A 23,718-nucleotide genomic window follows, 5' to 3' on the forward strand; every position below is an offset into this window, starting at 1 on the left:
AGGTGCAGACCTTGTCTTGAGCGTGTTTCTTGCTGCAGCTCAGATTCATGGAGCAGAACGTTAACCTGAGTGCACCCTTGCCTGCTGGAGGTCTGGTCATCACAGGGGCCGGCTCGTGAGAAACGCAGGAGGAGGCATGTGTCACCCGTGGGTCTTCCTCTTCACCCTAGACCTGGGCATTTTTTAAGAAAAAAGGTGGTGGTGGTTTTGATTAGTCACAACCGAGTATCATTCAAGGAGATTCCATTGTGGCTTAGCAGTAACGAACCTGACTGGTATCCGTGAGGACACAGGTTCAGTTCCTGGCCTCGTTCAGTGGGTTAAGGATCCAGCATTTCTGTGAGCTGTGGTGGAGGTCACAGACGTGGCTCCCATCTGGCGTTGCTGTGGCTGTGGTGTAGGCCGGCAGCTGCAGCTCTGATTCGACCCCTGGGAACTTCGTATGCTGCGGGTGTGGCCTTAAAAAAGCAAAAATAAGTAAATGTCATCTTAGTGATGATCAATTTTTACATGTGAAGATTCTACACATGCTTTTCTGGAGACTACACAAATGTATGAATACTAAAGGAAGCAGAATGCTCTTTTCTTATTGGAAAGAAATTTAATATAGCACACACAAAATGTTTAAATCTAACGTTTAAATGTTTTTGTTTTTTTTTTTATCTTTTTGCCATTTCTTGGGCCGCTCCCATGGCATATGGAGTTTCCCAGGCTGGGGGTCGAATGGGAGCTGTAGCCACCAGCCTACACCAGAGCCACAGCAACGCGGGATCCAAGAAGCCATGTCTTCGACCTACACCACAGCTCACGGCAATGCCAGATCCTTAACCCACTGAACAAGGGCAGGGACTGAACCCGCAACCTCATGGTTCCTAGTCGGATTCGTTAACCACTGCGCCACGACGGGAACTCCAACGTTTAAACGTTGTAAAAATTATTCTTGAAATGTTAGCCCTGGAAGACACTTTTAAGTGTCTTAGACTGAAAAGGAAGCTGAGGCAGAGAGAGGCAGGGTTAACTTACCCAAGGTCATGGACGTTGATTCTGGGTGGAGCAGGCGTAGAGGAGCAGCTTAGGTAGGAAGAGATGCCAGAAGCCACGATCAGATTGTCTTGAGCTTGGGCTGGGTTTGGTAGTACTTACTGAGGTGCCAGAAGGTGGGAGAAGCCTTTTCTATGAAGTGGGATTTTAACAAACTACATTAAGAGATAGTGGCGTCACAAAGAAAGTGTGCTTTATACTAGGGAGGACTGGCTCATTACATTATGCTCTGGCGGAATCTCTGCGCTCATGTTTCTTAAGCCCCCCCCATACTTTCGAGATCATTGAAATGTTAACCGTAGTCGCGTTTGTGCCCACCAGGTGGCACTGTCGCTTTACCGAAATGATTTAAGCTCATTTCGATTCTTAGTGAGTCATGGCAATAATTTATTTTAATAATAAAAGGATGGGGGTTTGGGATGGAAATGCTATGAAACTGGGTTGTGACGATCTTTGTACAACTATAAATGTAATAAAATTCATTGAGTTAAAAAAAAAAAAAGAGGAAGAGGCAGCAGAGCGTTTTCTCCACCACACGAGGACACAGTGAGAAGGTGCCACCTTGACGCCAGAAAAGAGCTCTCTCGGGAACCAGATTGGCAGCACCTTGAATTTGGATTTCTCGGTTTCCAGAACCATGAGGAATACATGTATATTGTTGGAAAAATAATAATAGTAAAAGGAGATGCCATGATATTTGTTGCATATTCTTTTTTTTTAAGGGCCACACCTGCGGCATTTAGAAATTCCCAGCTAGGGATCAAATGAGAGCTCCAGCTGCCAGCCACAGCCACAGCCACACCAGAGTACAAGCAGCATCTGCAACCTACTCCGAAGCTCATGGCAGCACTGGATCCTAGTTGGGTTTGTAACCCGCTGAGCCGCAGTGGGAGCTCCCCGTCACCGTGTTGTTGAGAAACGTGGCACGCTCAGTCCTGAGAGGGAACTCAGTGCCCTCTCTCCTTTGCAGTACCTGAGGCCCTGTGACGGCTATGATGACACAAGTTCTTGAAGCCGTTTTAAGGCTATAGCTTTGCCAACCCACCTAATGGTGTCAGCCTGTTGCCCTGCATAGACTTCGGGTGTTCTGAGCCCCTTTGCCAGCCAGCAGTGAGGTGACGTCACCGTGGCGATTTTCATCTGCATTCTTCCCCTTCCTGACTTGAGCCTGAGACTCTTACCAACGGCCCTGGGGCAGTTAGATCCTTGGATTAAACATGAGCAGAGGCCCAGGCGAGGCCTGGCCCAGGGCACCCGTTTGCCTGTTGGCCTCACTCTCGCCGACGTCCTTCGTCTGCCTCAGCTCTTGGCTTCCCTCCCTCCCACTGAGTGACCAGTGCTGATGGCCTGGCTCAGCCCCTCGGACCTTGGAGAGACTGTTGCTGTCTCAAGTGCTGTCTCCTCCTGTCCCCCTTACTCTGAAGATAGGATGGTGCCTGGAGCCTCAACATCATGGGCGGTCCTGGGCCCGGGGAACCGAGTGGGTGAACGTGCTCTTTCTGCTACTTGCCAGCTCTGTGACCCTGGCCAGACGAGCTCGCTTCTCTGGGCTTCGGTTCCTTATTTGTGAATGGGGGGATCCTCGACTTACTGGAGCAGATCAGAAAGATAATCCTGGTGAAGAGTTTGAATGGCAGCCTGCACAATGGAAATGCTCAACAGTTTTTAAAATTACTCAGTGAGTTTGATTACATTTATGGTTGTGCATTTATGATCACAACCCAGTTTTATAGCATTTCCATCCCAAACTCCAAGCCCCCCCTCCCCAGTTGTCTCCTTTGGAAACCATAAGTTTTGTTTGTTTGTTTTGTGTGTGTGTGTGTGTGTGTGTGTCTTTTTTGCCATTTCTTGGGCCGCTCCCGTGGCATATGGAGGTTCTCAGGCTAGGGGTCGAATTGGAGCTGTAGCCACTGGCCTACGCCACAGCAGCGTGGGATCCGAGCCACGTCTTCGACCTACACCACAGCTCACAGCAACACCAGATCGTTAACCCACTGAGCAAGGGCAGGGACCGAACCCGCAACCTCATGGTTCCTAGTCAGATTCGTTAACCACTGAGCCACGATGGGAACTCCCAGCTTTTTTTTTTTTTTTTTTTTTCATAATGACTTTTATTTTTTCCATTATAGCTGACTTGCAGTGTTGTGTTAGTTTTCTGCTGCACAGCAAAGTGACCTAGTCACACATACATGTATACATTCTTTTTTCTCACATTATCATGTTCCATCACGAGTGACCAGATATATAGTGCCCAGTGCTGTACAGCAGGCTCTCTTTGCTTATCCATTCCAAAGGCAATAGTCTGCATTTATTAACCCCAGATTGCCAGTCCATCCCACTCCTTCCCCCTCCCTCTCGGCGACCACAAGTCTTTTCTCCAAGTCCATGGTTTTCTTTTCTGTGGAAAGGTTCACTTGTGCCCTATATTAGATTCCAGATATAAGTAAAATTATATGGTATTTGTCTTTCTCTTTCTGACTTACCTCACTAGAGTCTCTAGTTCCATCCGTGCTGCTGCAAATGGCATTATTTTGTTCTTTTTTATAGCTGAGTAGTATTCCATTGTGTATATATACCACATCTTCTTAATCCAGTCGTCTTTCGATAGGCATTTAGGTTGTTTCCATGTCTTGGCTATTGTGAATAGTGCTGCAGTGCACATGCGGGTGCATGTGTCTTTCTCAAGGAAAGTTTTGTCCGGGTGTATGCCCAAGAGTGGGATTGCTGGGTCATATGGTAGTTCTACGTATAGTTTTCTGGGGTACCTCCACACTGCTTTCCATAGTGGTTGTGCCAGTTTCCACTTGCTCCGGCAGTGCAGGGGGTTCCGTTTTCTCCACATCCTCTGCAGCACGTGTTATTTGTGGACTTACTAATGGTGGCCATTCTGACCTGTGTGAGGTGGTATCTCACAGTAGTTTTGATTTGCATGTCTCTAATCATGAGTGACGTTGAGCATTTTCTCATGTGTTTATTGGCCATCCGTATATCTTCTTTAGAGAAATGTCTGTTCAGGGCTTTTGCTGTTGAGTTATATAAGTTGTTTGTATATTTTAGAGATTAAGCAATTGTCAGTTGCATCGTTTGAAATTATTTTCCCCCATTCCATAAGTTGTCTTTTGGTTTTTTTATGGTTTCCTTTGCTGTGCAAAAGCTTGTCAGTTTGATTAGGTCGCATAAGTTTTTTAAAGTTCGTGAGTCAGTATCTGTTCTGCAAAGAAGTTCATTGTGTCCTTTTTGTAGATTCCACCTGTAAGTGAAAGCAGCATATGATGTTGGTGTCTCACTGTCTGACTTGGAGATTCTCAGATGTTAGCTACAGTTAGTTATTAGTGTACCTGTTGAATCTTTAGGAAACATTTCTTGATTTCTCATCATTAGTGTCATCATTATTTACTGACTGTTGTGCATCCCAACACTGTCCTCCACCCCCAGTGTTATTTTATGTATTTATGTTCTCTTCTGTCACCTGGGTGTTGTTTCAAGCTACTGCAAAAAATCCTCTTTCTTTTGTGTGTTGACTTGCAGTGCTCTGTACATAGTAAGGGCAGAAAAACATAACTCATTTACCTGAACTTTCCATAATGGTAAGTTCTTATCAAAAAAAGCCGTGAATAGTCCATGTGCTTCTTAAAGGCTCGGAGTGATGCATTTTTCTTTATCTGTCATAACTCGAGACGAGTTTTTGAATTTTCTAAAATACTGCATATCATGCAACGATAGAATTGCTCTTAGAGCAGAGTACACTGAACCCCGTGTCTGATTCTTCTGCTTCTGAGGGCAGATTAGAATGTTAGCCAAGCTGCCCGAGGCAACCCTGCTTCTGCCTCGCAGATGATGCCCTGGACTGTCCGTGTGCCCTGAGGAAGGCTGGTGGTACAGATGCCCAGGCCCGGCAAGGAGTGTTCTGGCATTTCCTTGAGCCATGTGGACTCTGCTCCCTGTCCCGAGCACAGCACACTGAATGACTGCCGCGGTAGCTTCTCGCCCCAGGTTGGGATGGTCTCTGGTTAACCTTTAATCTGCTGGTCATTGTTGCCAGATAGAAGAAAACGTTGGAAATGTCCCCACTGACCTGGCTTGCTTTTTTTTTTTTTTTTTTGTCTTTTTGCCATTTCTAGGGCCGCTCCCGTGGCATATGGAGGTTCCCAGGCTAGGGGTCCACTCGGAGCTGTAGCCACCAGCCTACGCCAGAGCCTCAGCAACGCGGGATCCGAGCTGCGTCTGCAACCTACACCACAGCTCACGGCAACGCTGGATCCCCAACCCACTGAGCAAGGCCAGGGATCAAACCCGCAACCTCATGGTTCCTAGTCGGATTCATTAACCACTGAGCCATGATGGGAACTCCTGACCTGGCTTTCTTTGTCTGGGTCAGCTTGTTTTTTGCTTCCCTTCCTGTTTGATCTTCTGTCCACCACCTCAAGCATCTGGTCATCCTTTGTTTTTCATAAGAGCAGTTGGGAGTGGATTTTGCTTTCTTGGGTTGAAAGCTCACTTTTGCTTAAGGAGACCATGTGGGAGGTTTTGAAAAACCTAGACTTCCATTTTCTTCCTGACCTACCAGCAGGTCCTGGCAGCCTGTGTGAAGGAGGCAGGCAGGCGGGGAGGGCACTGGGAGTCCAGAACCCGTGGTGGGCAGCTGTCCCTCTGGGGAAGGGAGCGAGGGCTGGGCTCTACAGACTAGGAAGGTGGCGAGACAAGGCCTGTCCGCAGCGACATTTGTCCGATAGCTCTGTTCCGAATGCCCAAGACACTGAGCGTGGAGCAGGGAGAGAGTTCCTGGCACAGTGGGGTTCTCCGTCAGGGTCACCCAGCTCCTTCCTGGGAGCTGCCAGAGGCAGCACAGCCGTAGTACGGTGCTTGCCCTGTGTCAGGCACCACTGGTAGTTCATGTCCCGTAGTTTGCATCTGTTAATCTGTTCATACCCGAATTTCTTCCTCCCCCACCCCCTCTGATAACCATGCTTTTTTCTGGGTCTGTGAGTCTGTTTCTGTTTTGCGTATAGATCGATTTGTATTATTTTTTAGATCGCGCGTATAAGTGATACCGTATAACATTGGTCTTACTCTGCCTTGTTTCTCATGGTACCATGATCTCTAGTCCATCTGTGTTGCTGCAGATGGCATTGTTTCACTCTTTGTCATGGCTGAGTATGATCACACAGCACATCTTCTTTATCCATTCGTCTCTTGATAGGCACGTAGGTTGTGTCCACATCTTGGGTGTTGTAAATAGTGCCTCTGTGAACCTTGGGGTGTGTGTATCTTTTCAAATTAGAGTTTTCATCTTCTCCAGATGACACACCAAGGAATGGGATTGCTGAATCATTTTGTAGCTCTATTTTAGTGTCTTTAAGGAAACTCCATACTGATCTGCGAAGTGGCTGCGCCAGTTTACGTTCCCACCAGCAGTGTAGGAGGATTCCCTTTTCTCCACATCCTCTCCAGCATGTGTTATTGGTAGACTTTTTGATATGTGCTGCCTTTCAACTTGCTAGAAAAAGAACCTAAAATGTTGACATTGTACATATCACAGCTCCTCCAGCATTCACTGAGCAAACGTTTATCTGTTTAACCTTTGTTGGACATTGGGGGCAACAAAAAGAGTGAAAGATCGGAATTCCCATTGTGGCTCAGTGGGTTAAGAACCTGACATACTGTCAGTGAGGATGTGGGTTCGGTCCCTGGCCTCGATCAGTGGGTTAAGGATCCGGCGTTGCCCTGAGCTGTGGTGCGGGCTCGGATCCAGTGTGGCTGTGGCTGTGGCCTAGGCTTGCAGCTGCAGCTCTGATTCACCCCCTAGCCTGGGAACTTCCATGTACCATGTGCGTGGCCATAAAAATCAACAAAGGAAAATAATGCAAAACTCTGTTTTTGCTAGTGGGTATCAGATGGTAATTCTTTTGCAAGCTGCAAGACTCCCCATATTTTAACTTATTTCATTGCACGTTCAAGGTGCATGGCTGCTACACCAGGTAACTTCATTTAAATAGCTCTGCTGGAGTTCTTTCCACTTTGCTGTTATTTTGCTTTCTCCTCAGGGTGGTCTCCAAGAAAATCAAGAAGGCATATGATTTGAAAAGCCCCCTTAGTAAGAATGCCTGGTTGTTTACGGCAGATGCTCTATCCACCCTTAGCTGCAGCAGTTGGAATCCAGTTTTAATCTGGTTTACTGTTCCTACCACTAGGAACATAACTAATTTTTATGTTAAATAACAAAAGAACAGATGAAAATATAAAAAGCTTTCAAAGAATGCTTTTGTTTCCCTTGTAATTTTTTTTTTTTTTTTTTTTGTCTTTTTGCTATTTCTTTGGGCCACTCCTGCGGCATATGGAGGTTCCCAGGCTAGGAGTCGAATTGGAGCCGTAGCCACTGGCCTACACCAGAGCCACAGCAACACGGGATCTGAGCCGAGTCTGCAACCTACACCACGGCAACACGGGATCGTTAACCCACTGAGCAAGGGCAGGGACCGAACCCGCAACCTCATTGTTCCTAGTCAGATTCGTTAACCACTGCACCACAACGGGAACTCCCTCCCTTGTAATTTTTTTAGGTAAATCTGGTTAGAGACACTAGGGACCCTGGAACTGATGTAGCAGGTTCTGCCTGGGGAGTAGACGAGTGTCTGCCCTGGGAACCGTGGGCAGGAAGGCCCGAGGGAGCCTGAGTGGGCCTCCCTCATCGCCCACCCAGCCTCTGTGTGGGTGTGCTTAAAGATCACGTGACTGACTGGTACCTGCACACATCGCGCGGTCCTTACGCAGCCAAGGTAAATAATAGCGCCTGGAAGCCTGGATGCTCACAGAGCTGCGGATACATAGCGGAAGTTCGAGGTTCCTATATTGTTTGTTCACCAAATATTTATTAAAAGAAGGAACCCTTAAAGCAGACCTCAGGGTTGACCCTCAGTCACTGTACATTGTTCTCTCTTGATCTTAATGTGTTCTTGGTCTGAGCACATCTCATTACCTGGCTTTCATCCTCTGACCCGCAGTCCATCCCCAGGGCCCAGCTGCTCATCTCTGCAGTGCGAGCCTCACCAGCACCTCCCAGAACAGCTCTGTCCAGCCAGGTTTGCACAGCCACCTTCCGGTGCAGCCTTACCTTTTGTTGCCTTTTTTTTTTTTTTTTTAAATAAAGAACCTTAGAGGACTTTTCTCTTATTTGGCATAATCTCCTTTATTGGAAAGTAATAATAAGCAAGGGACACACTTTGGAATATTTCCTCCCCCATTTAAAAAAATGACCAGTTTCAGAGTTCCCGCTGTGGTGCAGTGGGATCGATGGCATCTTGTGAGTGTTGGGACACAGGTTCTATCCCAGGCCCAGCACAGTGGGTTAAGGATCCGATGCCTCAGCTGTGGCGTAGGTCAGGACTTTGGCTCGGATCTGATCCGTGGCCCGGGAGCTCCAGATGCTGCAGGGTGGCCAAAAGAGAGAGGAAAGATCACCAGTTTCAACTTTTGTGACAAACAAGGGCCTTTAGTTTATCATGCACTGATTCTCAGGTAAATTGGAATTTTACTGTGTTCTGAGTGGAGTAACCAGCTCTTTAGCTGTAAAAAAAGAAAATCACTGCCTTAATATTGACATGCATTATATGTAGTCACTGTTGAACTAAATTGACCCTTTTGTCAGTGGAAAAAAAACTGCTTCTAGTGGTAGAATATACACCCTAATAAGTTTGATTTCTTTTTCAGAATTGATTTATTTTTCTTAAATTGGTTGTCAGTTGTACCACAATTAGGAAGGGTGACTGTGAAATAACTGAATAGTTTACTGAAACTTAAAGCTCTGACTTATATCACCTTTCTTCTGCTCGCTGTGTTAACACTCTGAGCCTCTTTTCTCAATTCTACGCTTGGTTTGTGCCTGGAAAGTAAGATTTGGGAGAAAAGGCAGCGGGGGCTACTAGGATTTAGTGTTTCATACATTTCTGTGCTACTCACTTTTTTCCTTTCTGAACTTACTTATTTTTGTGATTTATAAAGAAGAGTCATACATGGACATAAGGAAGTGATATTATTAGTCTTATTTTTCTGAAAGAGTAGGCTGTGTAGAGAGGAAGTAGGTCTGTTGCTGGGCGTGGCAACTTCTGGAGTTTGAGTCCATCAGTTTTCCTTGGTGTTTCCTTAGGGCTTGAAAGCTGACACTTGCCATCTTGGATGGGAGTTTGAAAGCAGATACTAGCCATTGGTTCATGTAGTTTATCTCTTACATTTTTTTTTTAACATAAAAGTAGATTGCTTGTTCTCCAGCCTCAACTAAGACTAAAAGCAGTTCCCCATTTAACATTCCTTTTTATTTCTAAATAATAATTATTATTTTTTAAGAACTGCACCCACAGCATATGGAAGTTCCCAGGTTGGGGTCGAATCGGAGCCACAGCCACAACCACAGCAATGTGGGATCCAAGCCACATCTGTTAACCTACACCACAGCTCATGGTAACACCAGGTCCTTAACCCACTGATCGAGGCCAGCGATCGAACCTGCATCCTCGTGGATACTAGTTGGGTTCATTCGTGCTGAGCCACAATGGGAACTCCCTAAATAATTACTTTTCAAAGTACCAAAGTAATACTTGTTTACTACAGAAAATTTGAGTAGAACGAAGTTAAAAAAAATCGTCTCGGAGTTCCCATTGTGGCACAGTGGAAGCAAATCTGACTAGTAACCATGAGGATGCAGGTTCAACCCCTGACCTCGCTCAGTGGGTTAAGGATCTGGTGTTGCCATGAGCTGTGGTGTAGGTCGCAGACATGGCTTGGATGCCGTGTTGCTGTGGCTGTGGTGTAGGCCGGCAGCTGCAGCTCCGATTTGACCCCTAGCCTGGGAACTTCCATACGCCACAAGGTGCGGACCTAAAAAAAAAAAAATCGTCTCACCATCCAGAAATAAGTACTGTTAATATCTGAGTGTATTTGCATCCATTTCTCTGTGGGATTTATATATGTAAGCTCTGTAATGGGATCATGGGACGTAGTTCTGCTTGGTCCTGTCTGTTCTTCAGCTTTACTCTTGCACGTGGCAGGCCTGGACTATATACCCCGTGGCAGGCTTGGTGCCCATCGACTGCACTGCCCTCGGTTTGCTTACTGGCCTCTTGTCTTGTCTTGCAGTGGATGAGTACATTGCCATCGCTAAGGAGAAGCATGGGTACAACATGGAACAGGTAACGGCATGGTTCACTTTTTTGTTCTGAGTGTGGGGGAGCATCTTGTCCTCATTAGCGATGTTTTGGTGGTTACGAGCAGTGTCATACAAAGCCCCTGCTCTCCTTCTTACTGAGGGGAAAGGCGGAGGACCCTTTGATGTGAAAGGCGCCTGGGTTTTCCTGCAGGTCTGCACTGTTCAGGAAGGCAGTGGCGCTTAGGTGCTGAGCACAGTGCTTTCTTACTTAAATATGTGCCTTGTCATCCTTGTGGTTGTGCGGTGGGATTTCCTGACTCTTGTTGTCACACTCAGATCTACAGTGTTTTAATATTAATTTTTTTTTTTTTTAAGGGCCGCATGTGCAGCGTATGGAAGTTCCCAGGCTAGGGGTTGAATCAGAGCTGCAGCTGCCAGCCTACGGCACAGCCACAGCAACACAGGATCCCCACAGCTCACAGCAACGCTGGATCCTTAACCCACTGAGCAAGGCCAAGGATGCCCCAAATCCTCATGGTTACTAGGCAGGTTCATTACCACTGAGCCACAGAGGGAACTCACAATACTAATTGTTTTGAATCACTTTGAAGCTGTAAATTTTGACTAAGGTTTCCTTTTAAAAATTGTTTGGAGGCAACTAATGAGACATCCACAAGATGTTTCTCCAAAAGCATGATGTCTTATTCAGCCTTATTTGTCAATATAACTTTTAAAGTAATCACGTTAAGTGGTTAGTGCTCGCCCTTTCATTGCTGTAGATTCGACAGCCTGTGACCAAAACTTCCCATTGACCCCAGTGCCCAAGTAGGTTATGTAGACCCGGCCCCCTTACTTCTGGGTGTTCTGCTGTAGAGCTCTTAGGAACTACGGTAAGGAAGTTCCCGAACCTTTCAAAGCAAGGAATGTGTACTCCTCTGTCTCCAAACCCTGCTCATAAACTTCACAAAGCTGCTCAGAAAATCATCAGTTTTCTATTCTGTTTAGAAAGTATAAATATTATTGGGTGATTGCTAAATGCACTCGTGTGAATTTTTAAGGATTTTGGTCTTCAAACGTGAGCATTTCCACTTTAAAATTGAAATACAGGAAGTTTTCTCAGGAAAGTATTCCTAAATTCTCTTATTTCTAATTTGTTTTTCATCCATTGGTTTTTCTTTTTTTGCTTTTCTGAGCTGAAAAAAATTCATTTACATTTTTTGGGGGGAGGGAGAAAGACCAGCAAATGGTTGCATGCTTTGTGGAGCACTTCCTCCGTCATTCGCAGCGGCTTTCAAGGGACCTTGACCAGCGCAGACGCAGAGCTGTGCTGTTCCTGCAGTTCCCTCGCTACGACCAGGGGCCCGTTGCTCAGTGTCTCAGGACCTCCGCGTCCCAGTTGGAAAAGTGAGATTAGCGAGTGTGCAAAGGGCACCTGTCAGCGCCTGCCACTTAGCGGCGTCTCTGAGTTCGTTGGTGGGTGGGAAGAGGTACACCTGCCCCTCTCGCCAGCCTCATTTCCACGTCAGTGTTCCTCCCGTTGTGGGTCTAAAAATTTCCTTGATACTGTTTTTCTAGGCTCTTGGGATGCTCTTTTGGCATAAGCATAATATTGAAAAATCATTGGCTGATTTGCCCAACTTCACCCCCTTCCCAGATGAGTGGACTGTGGAAGATAAAGTCTTGTTTGAGCAGGCCTTCAGTTTTCACGGGAAGACATTCCATCGGATCCAGCAAATGGTGAGTAGGCGCACCCTGCGTGTCGTCCCCAGCCCAGCCCAGCCCCGAGTGCCTGGGAGGAGGGACTGTCATCCACCCGTTTGTAGTAGAGCTCCCTTTAGGAAAAGCAGCTCACCAGAGAGCTGGGGGTGGGAGTGAAGCTCTTCCAGCGCCTCCCAGCTCCCAGCTGGAGCGCAGCCCTTCCCACCCCCACCCCCGTCCCCCGTTGGGGCTCCTCGGAGTGTCTCTCGGGCAGGGGTCATGGTGGCACTCGAAGAGGGCGAGTGTCAGGGACCCTGTCTCCCTGGGGAGTTTGCTCATCTCTTATCTTCTACCCTGAAAGCTTCTCGAAGTTACATTAGTGCTAAAATGAATTTTTTTAAATTACCTGGAAGTTACGTTAGAAACTTTAGTTGTGTGAAAACTGACTCATCTTACACTGACTTTGCAGTCTTTCATGAGCTGAGTTCAGTTCAAACTTTAGTCATTTTAAAATGTATTGATGAAAGCTTTGTTATGAATTCAGAGAAAAATGGCTGTGACTTAAGACATTTCTGAATATGCAGAGTGGTCCTTATTAAATATATCTAAACGCATTTGATTTTTAAAGATTAGTTTTAGATCTAAACCAACTCATTTTTTATGTTGAGCTTCCTGATAAGTCTATAGCAAGTCTGGTGAAATTTTACTACTCCTGGAAGAAGACGAGGACTAAAACCAGCGTGATGGATCGCCACGCTCGCAAGCAGAAACGAGAGCGGGAGGAAAGGTCGGTACCACACGTGGCGGGGTCTCGCCATGGAGGGGACCTTGAGGTCACGGGAACGGCTCAGCCAGTGGGTACACGAGGAAAGGTGCAGGGACCTTCCCGGTGGAACCCAAACGCACACGCGTGTTCCCCAGCCTCGGCGTGCCGCTCTCCCTGCAGGCGGCCCAGTCCCGATCAGAGGGCGCCTTCCCACGCTGCTTCTGCGCCTGCAGCATCTCCTTCAAGTAGAAACCTCCCATTATTTCCTAGGTTGAAATTTACTTGGTAGGTTTGCGTAGAATCAGTTGGCATGTGTTCATGTTTTGTTTGTTAAGATCTACAGCTTAGATGCGTCCGTCTTGTGTATGTGAGTGAGAGGGGGGTTTAGGACTTGCTGAGCAGGAGGTCAGTTTAAGGAGAGCTTGTAGTCCTCGCCCTCACGCACACGTACGTGCGGCACAGAGCTCTCCCACAGAGGGAGCTCTCCCACAGAGGGAGCTCCAGGCTCCCCCGGGAGGGTCTGCTGACGGACTCTCGCGCGTGGGCTCAGGGCAGGCCTTCCCAGGCCTCTGTCCTCAGCTCCAGAGTGAGGAAGCGTAAGTCTGGAAGGCAGTCGCTAACATAATCCATGGGTTTGGCTTTAGTGGAAATACAGGTGGCTTTTAAAATTGTCTTTTCTAATGTATGCTATTTTATCGGTTAACAGTGCAGAGCAACACGAAGGAGGCTAGACTGTGTTGTCCCCACGGCCCCATCTCAGGACAGTGCTCTATGGTTCCGAATGAAAGGGAACACAACGTGGCAATGAATTGAGTACCGCTTTGGGAGAATTTAAAAATCTGGGCACGGGAGTTCCCGTTGTGGCGCAGCAGATACAAATCTGACCGGGAACATGAGGTTGTGGGTTCGATCCCTGGCCTCACTCAGTGGGTTATGGGTCCGACATTGCCATGACATTGCTGTGGTGTAGGTCGCAGACGCAGCTCGGATCCCGCGTTGCTGTGGCTCTGGTATAGGCTGGTGGCTACAGCTCCAAATAGACCCCTAGCCTGGGAACCTCCATATGCCGTGGGTATGGCCCAAAAAGACAAAAAATAAATGAAAATCTGGGTGCAGGTATAAAATGAGAGTCATGCTGAGACATCCTCAAAGCTCTTTCCAACTGTAAGATTTCCATAAACTTGTTGACCTTGACACACCTGCATGTTTTTTGGTCTGCAGCATTTGTAACCAGTGAGTTTACTTATGGATCAGTACCCGTTGTAACCAGAGAAAAGTAGCAAATGCTACTGAGTTTGTTAGGTTGGTTGGTTGGTTTTGGCTGTATCCTCGGCATATGGAAATTCCCAGGCCGTGGACTGAACCTCATCCGTAGCCACGGCAACACCAGTCCTTAACCCATTGTACCACAAGCAGGGACTCCTGAGTTTGTTTCTAGAGTTACAGCAACTTTTTCTTTTTGCCTTTTTTTTTTTTTTTGCTTTTTAGGGCTGCACTTGTGGCATATGGAGGTTCCCAAGCTAAGGGTTTTGTTGTTGTTTTTATGGCCGCACCCACAACATATGGAAGTTCCTAGGCCAGGTATTGACTCTGAGCCCCAGCTGAGACCTGAGGTGTAGCTGCAGCTGTGGTGATGCCAGATCCTTTTAACCCGCTACACTGGGCTGGGAATTGAACCCTAGACTCTGCAGTGACCTGAGCTACTGCAGTTGTATTCTTTTTTTTTGGCTACCCCTTGGCATATGGAGTTCTGGAACCAGGGAACAGATTGCAACCTAAGCTGCGGCTGTGGCAATGCCAGACCCTTAATCCACTATGCCAGGCCAGGGATCGAATCTGTGTTCCGGTGCTTTCAAGACACTCCTCCCGTTGTGCCTGCAGTTGAGTTCTTAAGCCACGGCACCAACCCTAAGGTCCAGTTTGCTGTTTACAAAGTTTATTACTACACACAAGTGCATTTTACTAGGCTGAAATCAGAATTACATTGGAAACAGAAAAGCTTGGGCTTTGTCACCCTCAGTAGGAAATGAAGAGAGCATTGGCGGGCCCAGCTCCATCCTACTTTGCTGCCCTCTCCCTGCACCTCCACCTCTCTGGGTGCACGTGGGAGGGGGGCACCCCGGCCGGCTGGCCAGCTGCAGCAGGAGCACCTGAGAGGTTGTTGCCTTTCTGTCGGGACCTGCCTGTGAAACATAGGGGCCGGCCTGGGGGGACTCCCTCCTCCGGGCTCATTCTCCCTCCGCTGGACGCGGACACGCTCTCCTCAGCCAGCACTTCTCACCTCCATAGCCCCTGGGGGCGAGGGGGGAGCACCATGGGTGTATCAGCTGGGGTGCGTCCCTGAGACGTTGACTTTTGAAACCCTGAGTTGTTCTGCTGCCACCACGGCTGGTTTCAGCTGTGGGCAGCCTGGGGCAGGCCGCCTGACCTCCGCGAGCCTTCGCTTCCTCATTTTTCGTCTTTTTCAATAAAGGTCCTGTCTCCCACAGGACTTCTCTTGCTCTCTGTCTTTCTTTTTTTAGTAAGAAATACTACATAGGAAGGATATAAACAAAAACATGCTCTAACTTTGTGTTAAATCTGTGATGAAATCAATTTATTGCTTCCATTTATGTATTAAATAGAGTTAATACCAAATAATCTTCGACTAACTTGTCTTGTCTTCCAGTGAGGATGAGCTAGAAGACCCAAACGGAACTAACCCAGTTGACGCTGAGATTGATCAAAACAAGGAAAGCAAGAAGGAGGTATTTTCCCCTCATGTTGTTACGGCAAATCAATTTTATGACTGATTTCATAAGTAAAACATTCCTCTTTCTTATTCTGCCTCATATATCAAGTGCCATGTGTGAGGCATCATGATGTGGCTTTTTTTTTTTTCCTTTTCTTTTTAGGGCCCCACCCAGGGCATATGGAAGTTCCCAAACCAGGGGTCAAATCAGAGCTGCAGCTGCCAGCCTATAGCAACGCCACATCCGAGCCATGTCTGTGACCTACACCACAGGTCACGGCAACGCCGGATCCTTGACCCACTGAGCAAGGCCAGGGATCAAACCTATGTCTTCATGGATGCAAGTCTGGTTCGTTTCCACTGAGCCACAGCATGAACTCTTATGATGTGGCTTTTAAACTTTACTAACTTTGCCTTTTAGAATTTAAGTTTTTGTTCGCCAAGAAATATGAGTAAAGGAAGCCTTAAAGGAAAAGACAGTATTAACGAGGAAAGATGAGCGGCAGCAGTCCTCACGCCTCCGCTCCTGAGCCGTCCGCTCCGTGGGTTAGGAAGCGGCCTGCTGAGGACCAGGCTTCAGCTCAGCCCCTGCTCTCCTGCAGCCGCCAGGGCCTGCACTCTCTGGTAAAGGCTGCCCTGAGAACAGTGGGGTGTCTGGATGGTCTCAGCCTTTTGCGGGGGCGGGGGCGGTGCAGTCTTGGATCCCTGAGGCTCTGAGGAGATGCAGCACCCTGACCTCCATTCGGAAGCCACCCCTGCCTGCCGCAGGTCCCTGATGGGATGGCTGCCCCTGCCAGTCCTGGAGGAGGGCTCTCTGCCCACCAGTGCCTGTCAGCCCCTCGGTTCAGGCTGGAGCCCTGGATCCCGGTGTGGGTATGAGGAAAGACAAAAAGGCTAAACTTGATTGACGGATTCCATGCCCACAGCATGCAGAAGTTCTGGGGCCGGGGATTGAACCCAGGCCACAGCAGCAGCAGCAGCAACGCCAGATCCTTAACCACCGGGCCACCAGAGAGCTCCTAGACATACCTAGACTTTAAAATCACACACTAACCCACGCCTTTTTGTGGACACGTAGGAAATAGAGCAAAACAAAAAGGAAACAAGGAAAATGACGTGCAGTGTCACCGCCCATCACCACTGTCGGGGACCCTTTCTAGACCACCTCCTCTGCACGGTGTACGTGCCCGCACACGCAATTCTGAATCTATACTCGTAAAAAATGTAAAGAGGAATCTATGTAATTTGTATAGCCTGTGAAATTTACTTTGAACGTATTTTTATGTCACATGTATCTGTGTGCATAACTGTGTGCCGCTCTAGCACGCACGTCTTTTGTAATTGAGTTAATTAGTCTTATACGGGTTTTTGGTCTTTTTCATTCTGCCTTTGGCTGAGCTCATAACTATGTATTTGTGCACTTAATTTTTTCCATTAGAATTAATGTCTGGCAGTTGAGTTACTGAGTCAAAGTGTTCTAGATACATTCTTAAGACTTCTTTTGGGGTAATAAACATCACCCCATAGGAAACTGGTAATTCACTCGGGATGGCACTCTTAGCAGTGATTTATGTGACGGCCCAAATAGCAAGGTCACTCGAAAGATTAGCTGCATTGCATTGTTGGGGAAATCAAGTTGTATCTGAAGTCTTTAGTAAGCTTTGTTTTGATGCATTGTTATTTATTAGGTTCTTTAATGGAACGTTTTAAATGAAAGAGCGCCTTGATTTTTTATTACTTTCTGTAATTTTTATTTGTATGGCATGGTTTCTGATTTAAAAAGAAAATGGTTAAATCTTAGTTTCTTTATGCACTAAGATGTTGCTAAACAGACACAGTGGGCAGCCTTTACTGGCCAGCACACAACATAGGCTGTTGCCTGCGAATATTGTTACATATTGTTTATTACCGCATGTTCAAGAGCTGTTGCTGCCATCATAGTTTTCGTGGTCTTTTTATCTCAGTTTTTAATATGAAGGAAGAAGCCTCAGTGTATTTTCAGGTTTATCAGCAAATGTTGATATACTAACAGGATAAGTTGATGAACAGCTGGCCAAATATTACCGATAAGATGCTATCCTTTCCTTGCTGAGATTTTACCGCATTTCATTTCCAAAGGGTTTGATTTTAGAGAAGGCATTTTAAAAAACTACAAGCAGTCATGCTTTTTTATTTTCTTTTCCTTTTTGCTTTTTAGGGCCACACCTGTGGCATATGGAAGTTCCCGGGCTAGGGGTCAAATCAGAACTGTAGCTGCTGGCCTGCACCACACATACAGCACTGCGGGATCCGAGCCGAGTCTGTGACCTACGCCACGGCAACGCCAGATCCCCAACATGGTAACGGTGATGACGGGTGATGATACTCACATCAATTTCATTTTTTCTTTTTTGTTTTTAGCTCTGTTTCCTACGTGTCTACCATTGAGTGAGGTCAGGAATCAAACCCGAATCCTCATGGATACTAGTTGGATTTGTTTCCACTGAGCCACAATGCGAACTCCCAATCATGCATTTTTAAGTGACAGCATGTAGTTTTTGGTTTTTGTTTTTTTTTTTTTTGTCTTTTCTAGGGCCGCTCCCGCGGCATATGGAGGTTGCCAGGCTAGGGGTCGAATAGGAGCTGTAGCTGCCAGCCTGCGCCAGAGCCACAGCAACGCAGGATCCAAGCCGAGTCTGCGACCTGCACCATCGCTTACAGCAACACCGGATCCTTAACCCACTCAGGGCAGCCAGGGATCGAACCCACAACCTCATGGTTCCTAGTCGGATTTGTTAACCACTGCGCCACGACGGGAACTCCAGCATGTAGTTTTTGAAGGCACTTATGCAGTTGCCCTACAAGTTGTGTCATCAAAAAGAAGTGTATAGGAGTTCCCGTCGCGGCTCAGTGGTTAACGAATCCGACTAGGAACCATGGGGTTGCGGGTTTGATCCCTGGCCTTGCTCAGTGGGTTGACGATCCGGCGTTGCCAAGAGCTGTGGTGTAGGTCGCAGACGAGGCTCAGATCTCGCGTTGCTGTGGCTGTGGTGTAGGCCGGCGGCTACAGCCTGGGAACCTCCATATGCCGTGGGAGCGGCCCAAGAAATGGCAAAAAGACCAAAAAAAAAAAAGTGTATAAAAATGTTATCGTTTCATATTGAAGTTTATGTTTATATAGACTTCTGTAAGGATTCAAAGAAGTGAAACGTCGTTATACATATATGCACTGAGTCTGTCTTTTTTTCTTTTTCTTTCTGTGGCCATATGTCCATCTCTCTTGCTGGGGACTGTCAGGATGAAATAACTCCTGCGTCTATACCAAGCTCACCAGAAGGGAATACAGATTATTTTTCTTTCCTCTTTTACTGCAGGAAGCTGGGCATGCTTATTGTCAGAGGTTTGTAGAGTAAGAGGCTGTATCTGTACAGGGAGGAAGTGGAGTCTACTTTGAAGTGTTTATTCAGTCAGAGTTCAGTAGCCACTGTTTTTGTCTGTTAACTGTGTATGAGAATTTGTAGAAATGAGTTTTGATATGGCATGGTGTGTGTCTTAGTTTGAAGCCATGCTAAGAAAATATCCTTGTTACGACTGTTCATTTGGCATTTTAATTTTTATTTTCTCATTTATCAAATATGTGTATCACGCAGGTTCCCCCTACTGAGACAATTCCTCAGATCAAAAAAGAAAAACACAGTACACAAGCTAAGAACAGAGCAAAAAGGAAACCTCCGAAAGGAATGTTTCTCTCTCAAGAAGACGTCGAGGCCGTTTCCGCCAATGCCACTGCTGCTACCACGGTGCTGAGACAGCTGGACATGGAGCTGGTTTCGATCAAACGTCAGGTACCCGAGGCCCACCAGGTCAAAGCCTGGGTGATAGCTGTCAGTCTCCGTGACTTCTCGTAGTGTGAGCACACCCACGTGGCCTCTGTCTGGCTCAGGACGTGGAATGATGCCTCCAGTGCTCCCTTCATTTCCCGGCAGCCACTGCTCCCCTCCAGAAACGCATCTGCCTCAGAGGCTCCACGAACCCCCTCACTCGTTACCCCGCTTCTCCCAGTAGGTGGCCCCTGTTCGGACTTATTTTTGTCTTTTTTTGGATTTTATATACACAAAATGATGGGTAGGGGTGTGTGTATGTGCACATGCGTGCATTTTAGGTGTGGCTTTTATTCCACAGGTAACATGTACTCAAGTAATTACAGAGCTCATTGCCGTAGGACCACCCAACAGGTGCTTCATTTTGCTTTGAGGAGACCTCTGGGTCATTTCCCGTTTTTGAATCTTCCACACAGTACTGTGGAAGGAAGCTTCCTCTCTGTGGTCCTTGGTGCTGTGTGTGTGTCTTTGCTGGATCTACGCAGAAGGGTGCGTTGCTGGTGACAGAGTGCGCATACGTCCAGCGTGTACTGGACAGAGCCAGACGGTGTCCCATGGTGGTTTCGTCGATGTCTGGAGTTGTGGTTGCATCACATCAGAGTCTCCTAATTGTCGCACTGTTGACACTTGGGCTGGATGAGGAGGCCATGCCCTGTGGCATCTCTAGCCTCTACCCACCAGATGCCAGTAGCACCCTCCCCCCACCATTCTGTTGTGACAACACTGTGGAATTATGGGGGCGGCGGGGGAATTGTCTCCTCTGTCTTGTTTGGAGGCCTTCCTTTTCATTCTCTTGGTGTATCTTTTGATGAAGAGGAATTCTTTGTTGGAGGGCAGTCCAGTTTCTCATTCTTTTACGGTTAGCACTCTGAGTTCTGTAAGAACCTTTCTGAGGTCAAGCAAACATGCCCACATACTATCTTGATATTGTTGCTTTGGAGTTCCCATTGTGGCTCAGGGGGTTAAGGACCCAACATAGCGTCTATGAGAATGAGGATTTGACCTCTGACCTTGCTCAGTGGGTTAAGGATCCAGTGTTGTACAATCTGTAGTGTAGGTCACAAAATGTACCTCGGATCTGTTGCTACTGTGGCTGTGGTGTAGGCTGGCAGCTGCAGCTCCATTCAACCCCTGGCCTGGAACTTCCCCGTGCCACAGGTGCAGCTGTTACAAAATAAATAAGTAAGTAAATCACCGTCCTTTCCCTGTTGTAAAGCCGTGGGACCTTTGTTTTCCTCGTGTGTGGGGGTCAGAGTTGGGGTTCTCTGTAGGCTCCTTTGGTCTGCTTGTCCATTCTTCACCCATACTCTGTGCTTCTTAGTGTACACAGGGCATAAATCTTGATGGCTGGTATTGTGCGTCCTCCAAGATGCTCTTGGCTGTTCCTGGCCCTTGTGTTTCCATAACCTCAGTTTCCAGAAGAATAAACTCTGCTGGAATTGGGTTGGATTGGATTGACTCCATAGGTCGCAGTGGTGAATTAACAGCTCCTGATCCAGGAACATGGTCCATCCCCACACAGACACAGACACAGACACAGACCCTCAGTTTCTCCCAGTATTTTGTCATTTTCTGTGAACAAGTCTTGTAATTTCCTTTATTAAAACTATTCCTGCGTCTTTGGTACTTTTTTGGTGCTCTTGTAAGAATATTGTTTTTAAAATTAATCCTTTCAGGAGTTCCCATTGTGGCTCAGCAGGTTAAGAACCCAGCATAAGGTCTTTGAGGATGTGTGTTCGATCCCTGGCCCTTCTCAGTGGGTTAAGGATCTGGCATTGCCATGAGCTCTAGTGTAGGTCACAGAGGTGGCCCAGATCTGGTGTGTCTGTGGCATAGGCTGTGCCTCTGGTTGTGCTGTGGCTGTAGATTCGACCCCTAGCCTGGGAACTTCCATATGCCACAGGTGTGGTCCTAAAAAGAATAAAAATAAATTAATTCTTTCAGTGGTTAAGGATCCAGCATTGTCACTGCTCTGGTTTGGGTTCCATCCCTGGCCCAGGAATTTCTGCATGGACAGCTATTAAAAAAAAAAAAAATAGTTAAACTAAATCTTTTCCTGATTATTATTTGTGTCTGGTATGAGAAATGGTTCATCCTTTTAATCTGATTTTGCATAGTGCAGTTCAAGTGCAGATTCAGCGCCATAGCCCCATGTTATCCTCTCATTGGTCACCTCACTCCACTCTGAATTAGGTTTTGCTACTTTTTATTTGTTTATCTCGATGGCTCCCTTGGGGGTCTGTGGCCCCGTCTGTCTTCTGGTGAAGGAGGCAGTGAGTCGGGGACCAAGCACGCCCCAGGGTCACAGGACTGGCCTCCATCTCGGCTGCTGTCACGGCTGCCTTAGGATCTTAGGAGAATCAGTTAATCTCTCTGGCCTCTTTCCAGGTGAGGCGATGGGTCCTTGCCCGCCCGGTGCCCAGGTGTGGGGGCTGCCTGGGCCTGCATGCCCTCCTCTCGAGGGACCCGGGGCCCCTTGCTGGTCCTGGTGCTTTTGCTCTTGGGTCTCCACGTGTCCAAGAAGGAAGGGCCCTTTGCTCCACGGAGGTGTTGTTGGTTCAGCGTGATCGAGGCAGAGTCTGGTTTCGGAGCTGGGTCAAGAGCAGGGCTTCTTTATTTGAAGAGAACTGCTCAGGGTTCACCGGCTGGAGACAGGAGGCTCACCCGCCGAGGCCCTTGAGGGCTGCTGCCAGCGGCACTGCCAGGCTCGGGGCCGCAGGCATTCTCACCGGGCACGCCGTACTCTGGTGCCCCACGTTTGATGATAAGAGAAAACCTGACTGACCTAACAGTTAAGGGTTTCTTTTTATCAGAGAGCCGGAAGTTCCGGCGTCGGTGGTTTCTTCGGCTCAGCGATGCTTTCAGGGACTCAGAGACTTTAGTTTCTGGGCTTCTGCTCCTGCTTGTTGCCGCCCACTGGAAGCTGCAGAAGCCAGCCTGTAACCTTACAGTCTGCACTCAGAGCAGTAAGAAGAGGAGGGGCAGGGGAGCTGACCCTCTGTCCCTTTTAGCAAGAAAAGCTTTTGCCTCAGCAGAACCTGCTAGACTTTCTGTGGGGCTGCTGCCAGATTAGCCAGAACACAGTCAGGTCTTTCCGGGTGGCGAGGAGGAAGCGGTCCCAACAGTCCGAGTTAGAGAAGGGTCACTGAGTGCCCAGTGGAGCACGAAAGAAAGTTGTGTTCAACCAGGAGCTCCAGGTAAGGCAGGAGGCTTTTTGTTTGTTTTTTTCTTTGAATACTGGTTACTTTTGTATCCTTTTTCTTATCCAGCTTGTTGCCACCCTGATTTCCTTTCAGGTTGGCATGATGCTGGCACGTAGCCCTTATTCTTATGCAGATTAGTAAACACTGGACATTTCTAATTTGGAAAGTGATTAGAAGCAGACGTGTAGGTAATGAGAATTTAGAGCTAACTTCTAGTTCAGAATGGGTGGATACTTTACCCTGTAGCCACTCATTTAATCTCTGTGCTTCTTTATCCATGGATTTGAGAGAGAAAATGCGTGTGTTAAACAGGTGGTCTCCTTGCAGAGTGCATGCTGCTTAATCGCCAGGCAGTGTGCACACTATGTACTGTGCACGCCCACAGACACACAGCCTGTGAAGGAAGTGAGACAGGAGGAGAGGGCCTGTGAGACTGGAAATCTATGGAATGTGAGGGGTTGAAAGTAGAATTTTTTTTTTTTTTTTTTTAATGAGAGTTGCAGCATTTATTTCAGGTTCTCGTTTGGTTTGGGTGTTTTGTTTTCTTTTTCTTCTTTTTTCCTTTTTGCCACACAGGCAGTACGTGGAAGCTCCTGGGCTAGGATGGAGCCTACACCACACAGCAGCAACCAGAGACACGGGAGTGAGAATGCAGGAGCCTCGCCCTGATAGGCCATCAGAGAGCTCCTGAAAGTAGAATTTAAAACAAACAAACAAACCTGTTAAAGAGCAGAGGGAAGGATTAAAAAGTGCGCCTCGGACGGTGTCCTTCACCCCCGGCCCGTGTCCTTCACCCCCGGCCCGCTCTGCTCCGCCCCTTCCGCCTCCGCCGTCCCGCGGGTCTTCATTTGCTGCAGTAAAAGTTGCGCCTTTGAGGGCGCCCTCTGCTCCTGGGTGTCTTTGATGTTTTGCTTGGGAATGTGAACCTTCTCCTCTGCTGGCTTTTGCTTATTTGCTCAAGTGGTGTTTCCAAGGGGAACCCCCATGGCGGGGGGTCCACTGCCCAGCGCTTGGCTCAGCAGCGCCCTCTGCTGACAGTGGAGTCTGTGCGGAAGGAAGGAGCCGCCGGGGTTGATTGAGTGGTTCCTATTGTCTGTGTCTCTCTTTTAAGTCGGCAGGGGCCCTGAAAGAGTAGGTTGTTCGCTGAATCAAAGCCAGAATGTGGAAAAGATAATTTGGGAGAAAATGAAGAAGTTACAGTCGCTCAAAATTAGGCCTGTGGACAAGCAAACTATTGCTTTCTCTCCCCCCCGCCCCTTAAAGACATCCGCATGCGGGCT

At 47.6% G+C, this 23,718-nt stretch overlaps 1 protein-coding gene across 2 annotated transcripts in view; it reads left to right on the forward strand.

Annotated features, from left to right (window-relative positions):
- The window catches only part of RCOR1 (REST corepressor 1), a 138,818-nt gene that overhangs the window by 106,483 nt on the left and 8,617 nt on the right, over window positions 1-23,718 (forward strand). For both annotated transcript variants that reach the window (XR_002341115.1, XM_001927777.6), the window contains exons 4-8: window positions 10,171-10,223; window positions 11,756-11,917; window positions 12,547-12,665; window positions 15,313-15,391; window positions 19,005-19,199. Coding sequence is in view for 1 of the 2 variants with exons in the window: in XM_001927777.6 (XP_001927812.4) it covers window positions 10,171-10,223; window positions 11,756-11,917; window positions 12,547-12,665; window positions 15,313-15,391; window positions 19,005-19,199 (608 nt within the window). In the remaining variant the exon portion in view is untranslated. The remainder of the gene's footprint in view (window positions 1-10,170; window positions 10,224-11,755; window positions 11,918-12,546; window positions 12,666-15,312; window positions 15,392-19,004; window positions 19,200-23,718) is intronic.

The sequence above is a fragment of the Sus scrofa genome, unplaced genomic scaffold (assembly GCF_000003025.6).
Source record: "Sus scrofa isolate TJ Tabasco breed Duroc unplaced genomic scaffold, Sscrofa11.1 Contig1914, whole genome shotgun sequence".
Taxonomy (NCBI): Eukaryota; Metazoa; Chordata; class Mammalia; order Artiodactyla; family Suidae; genus Sus; species Sus scrofa.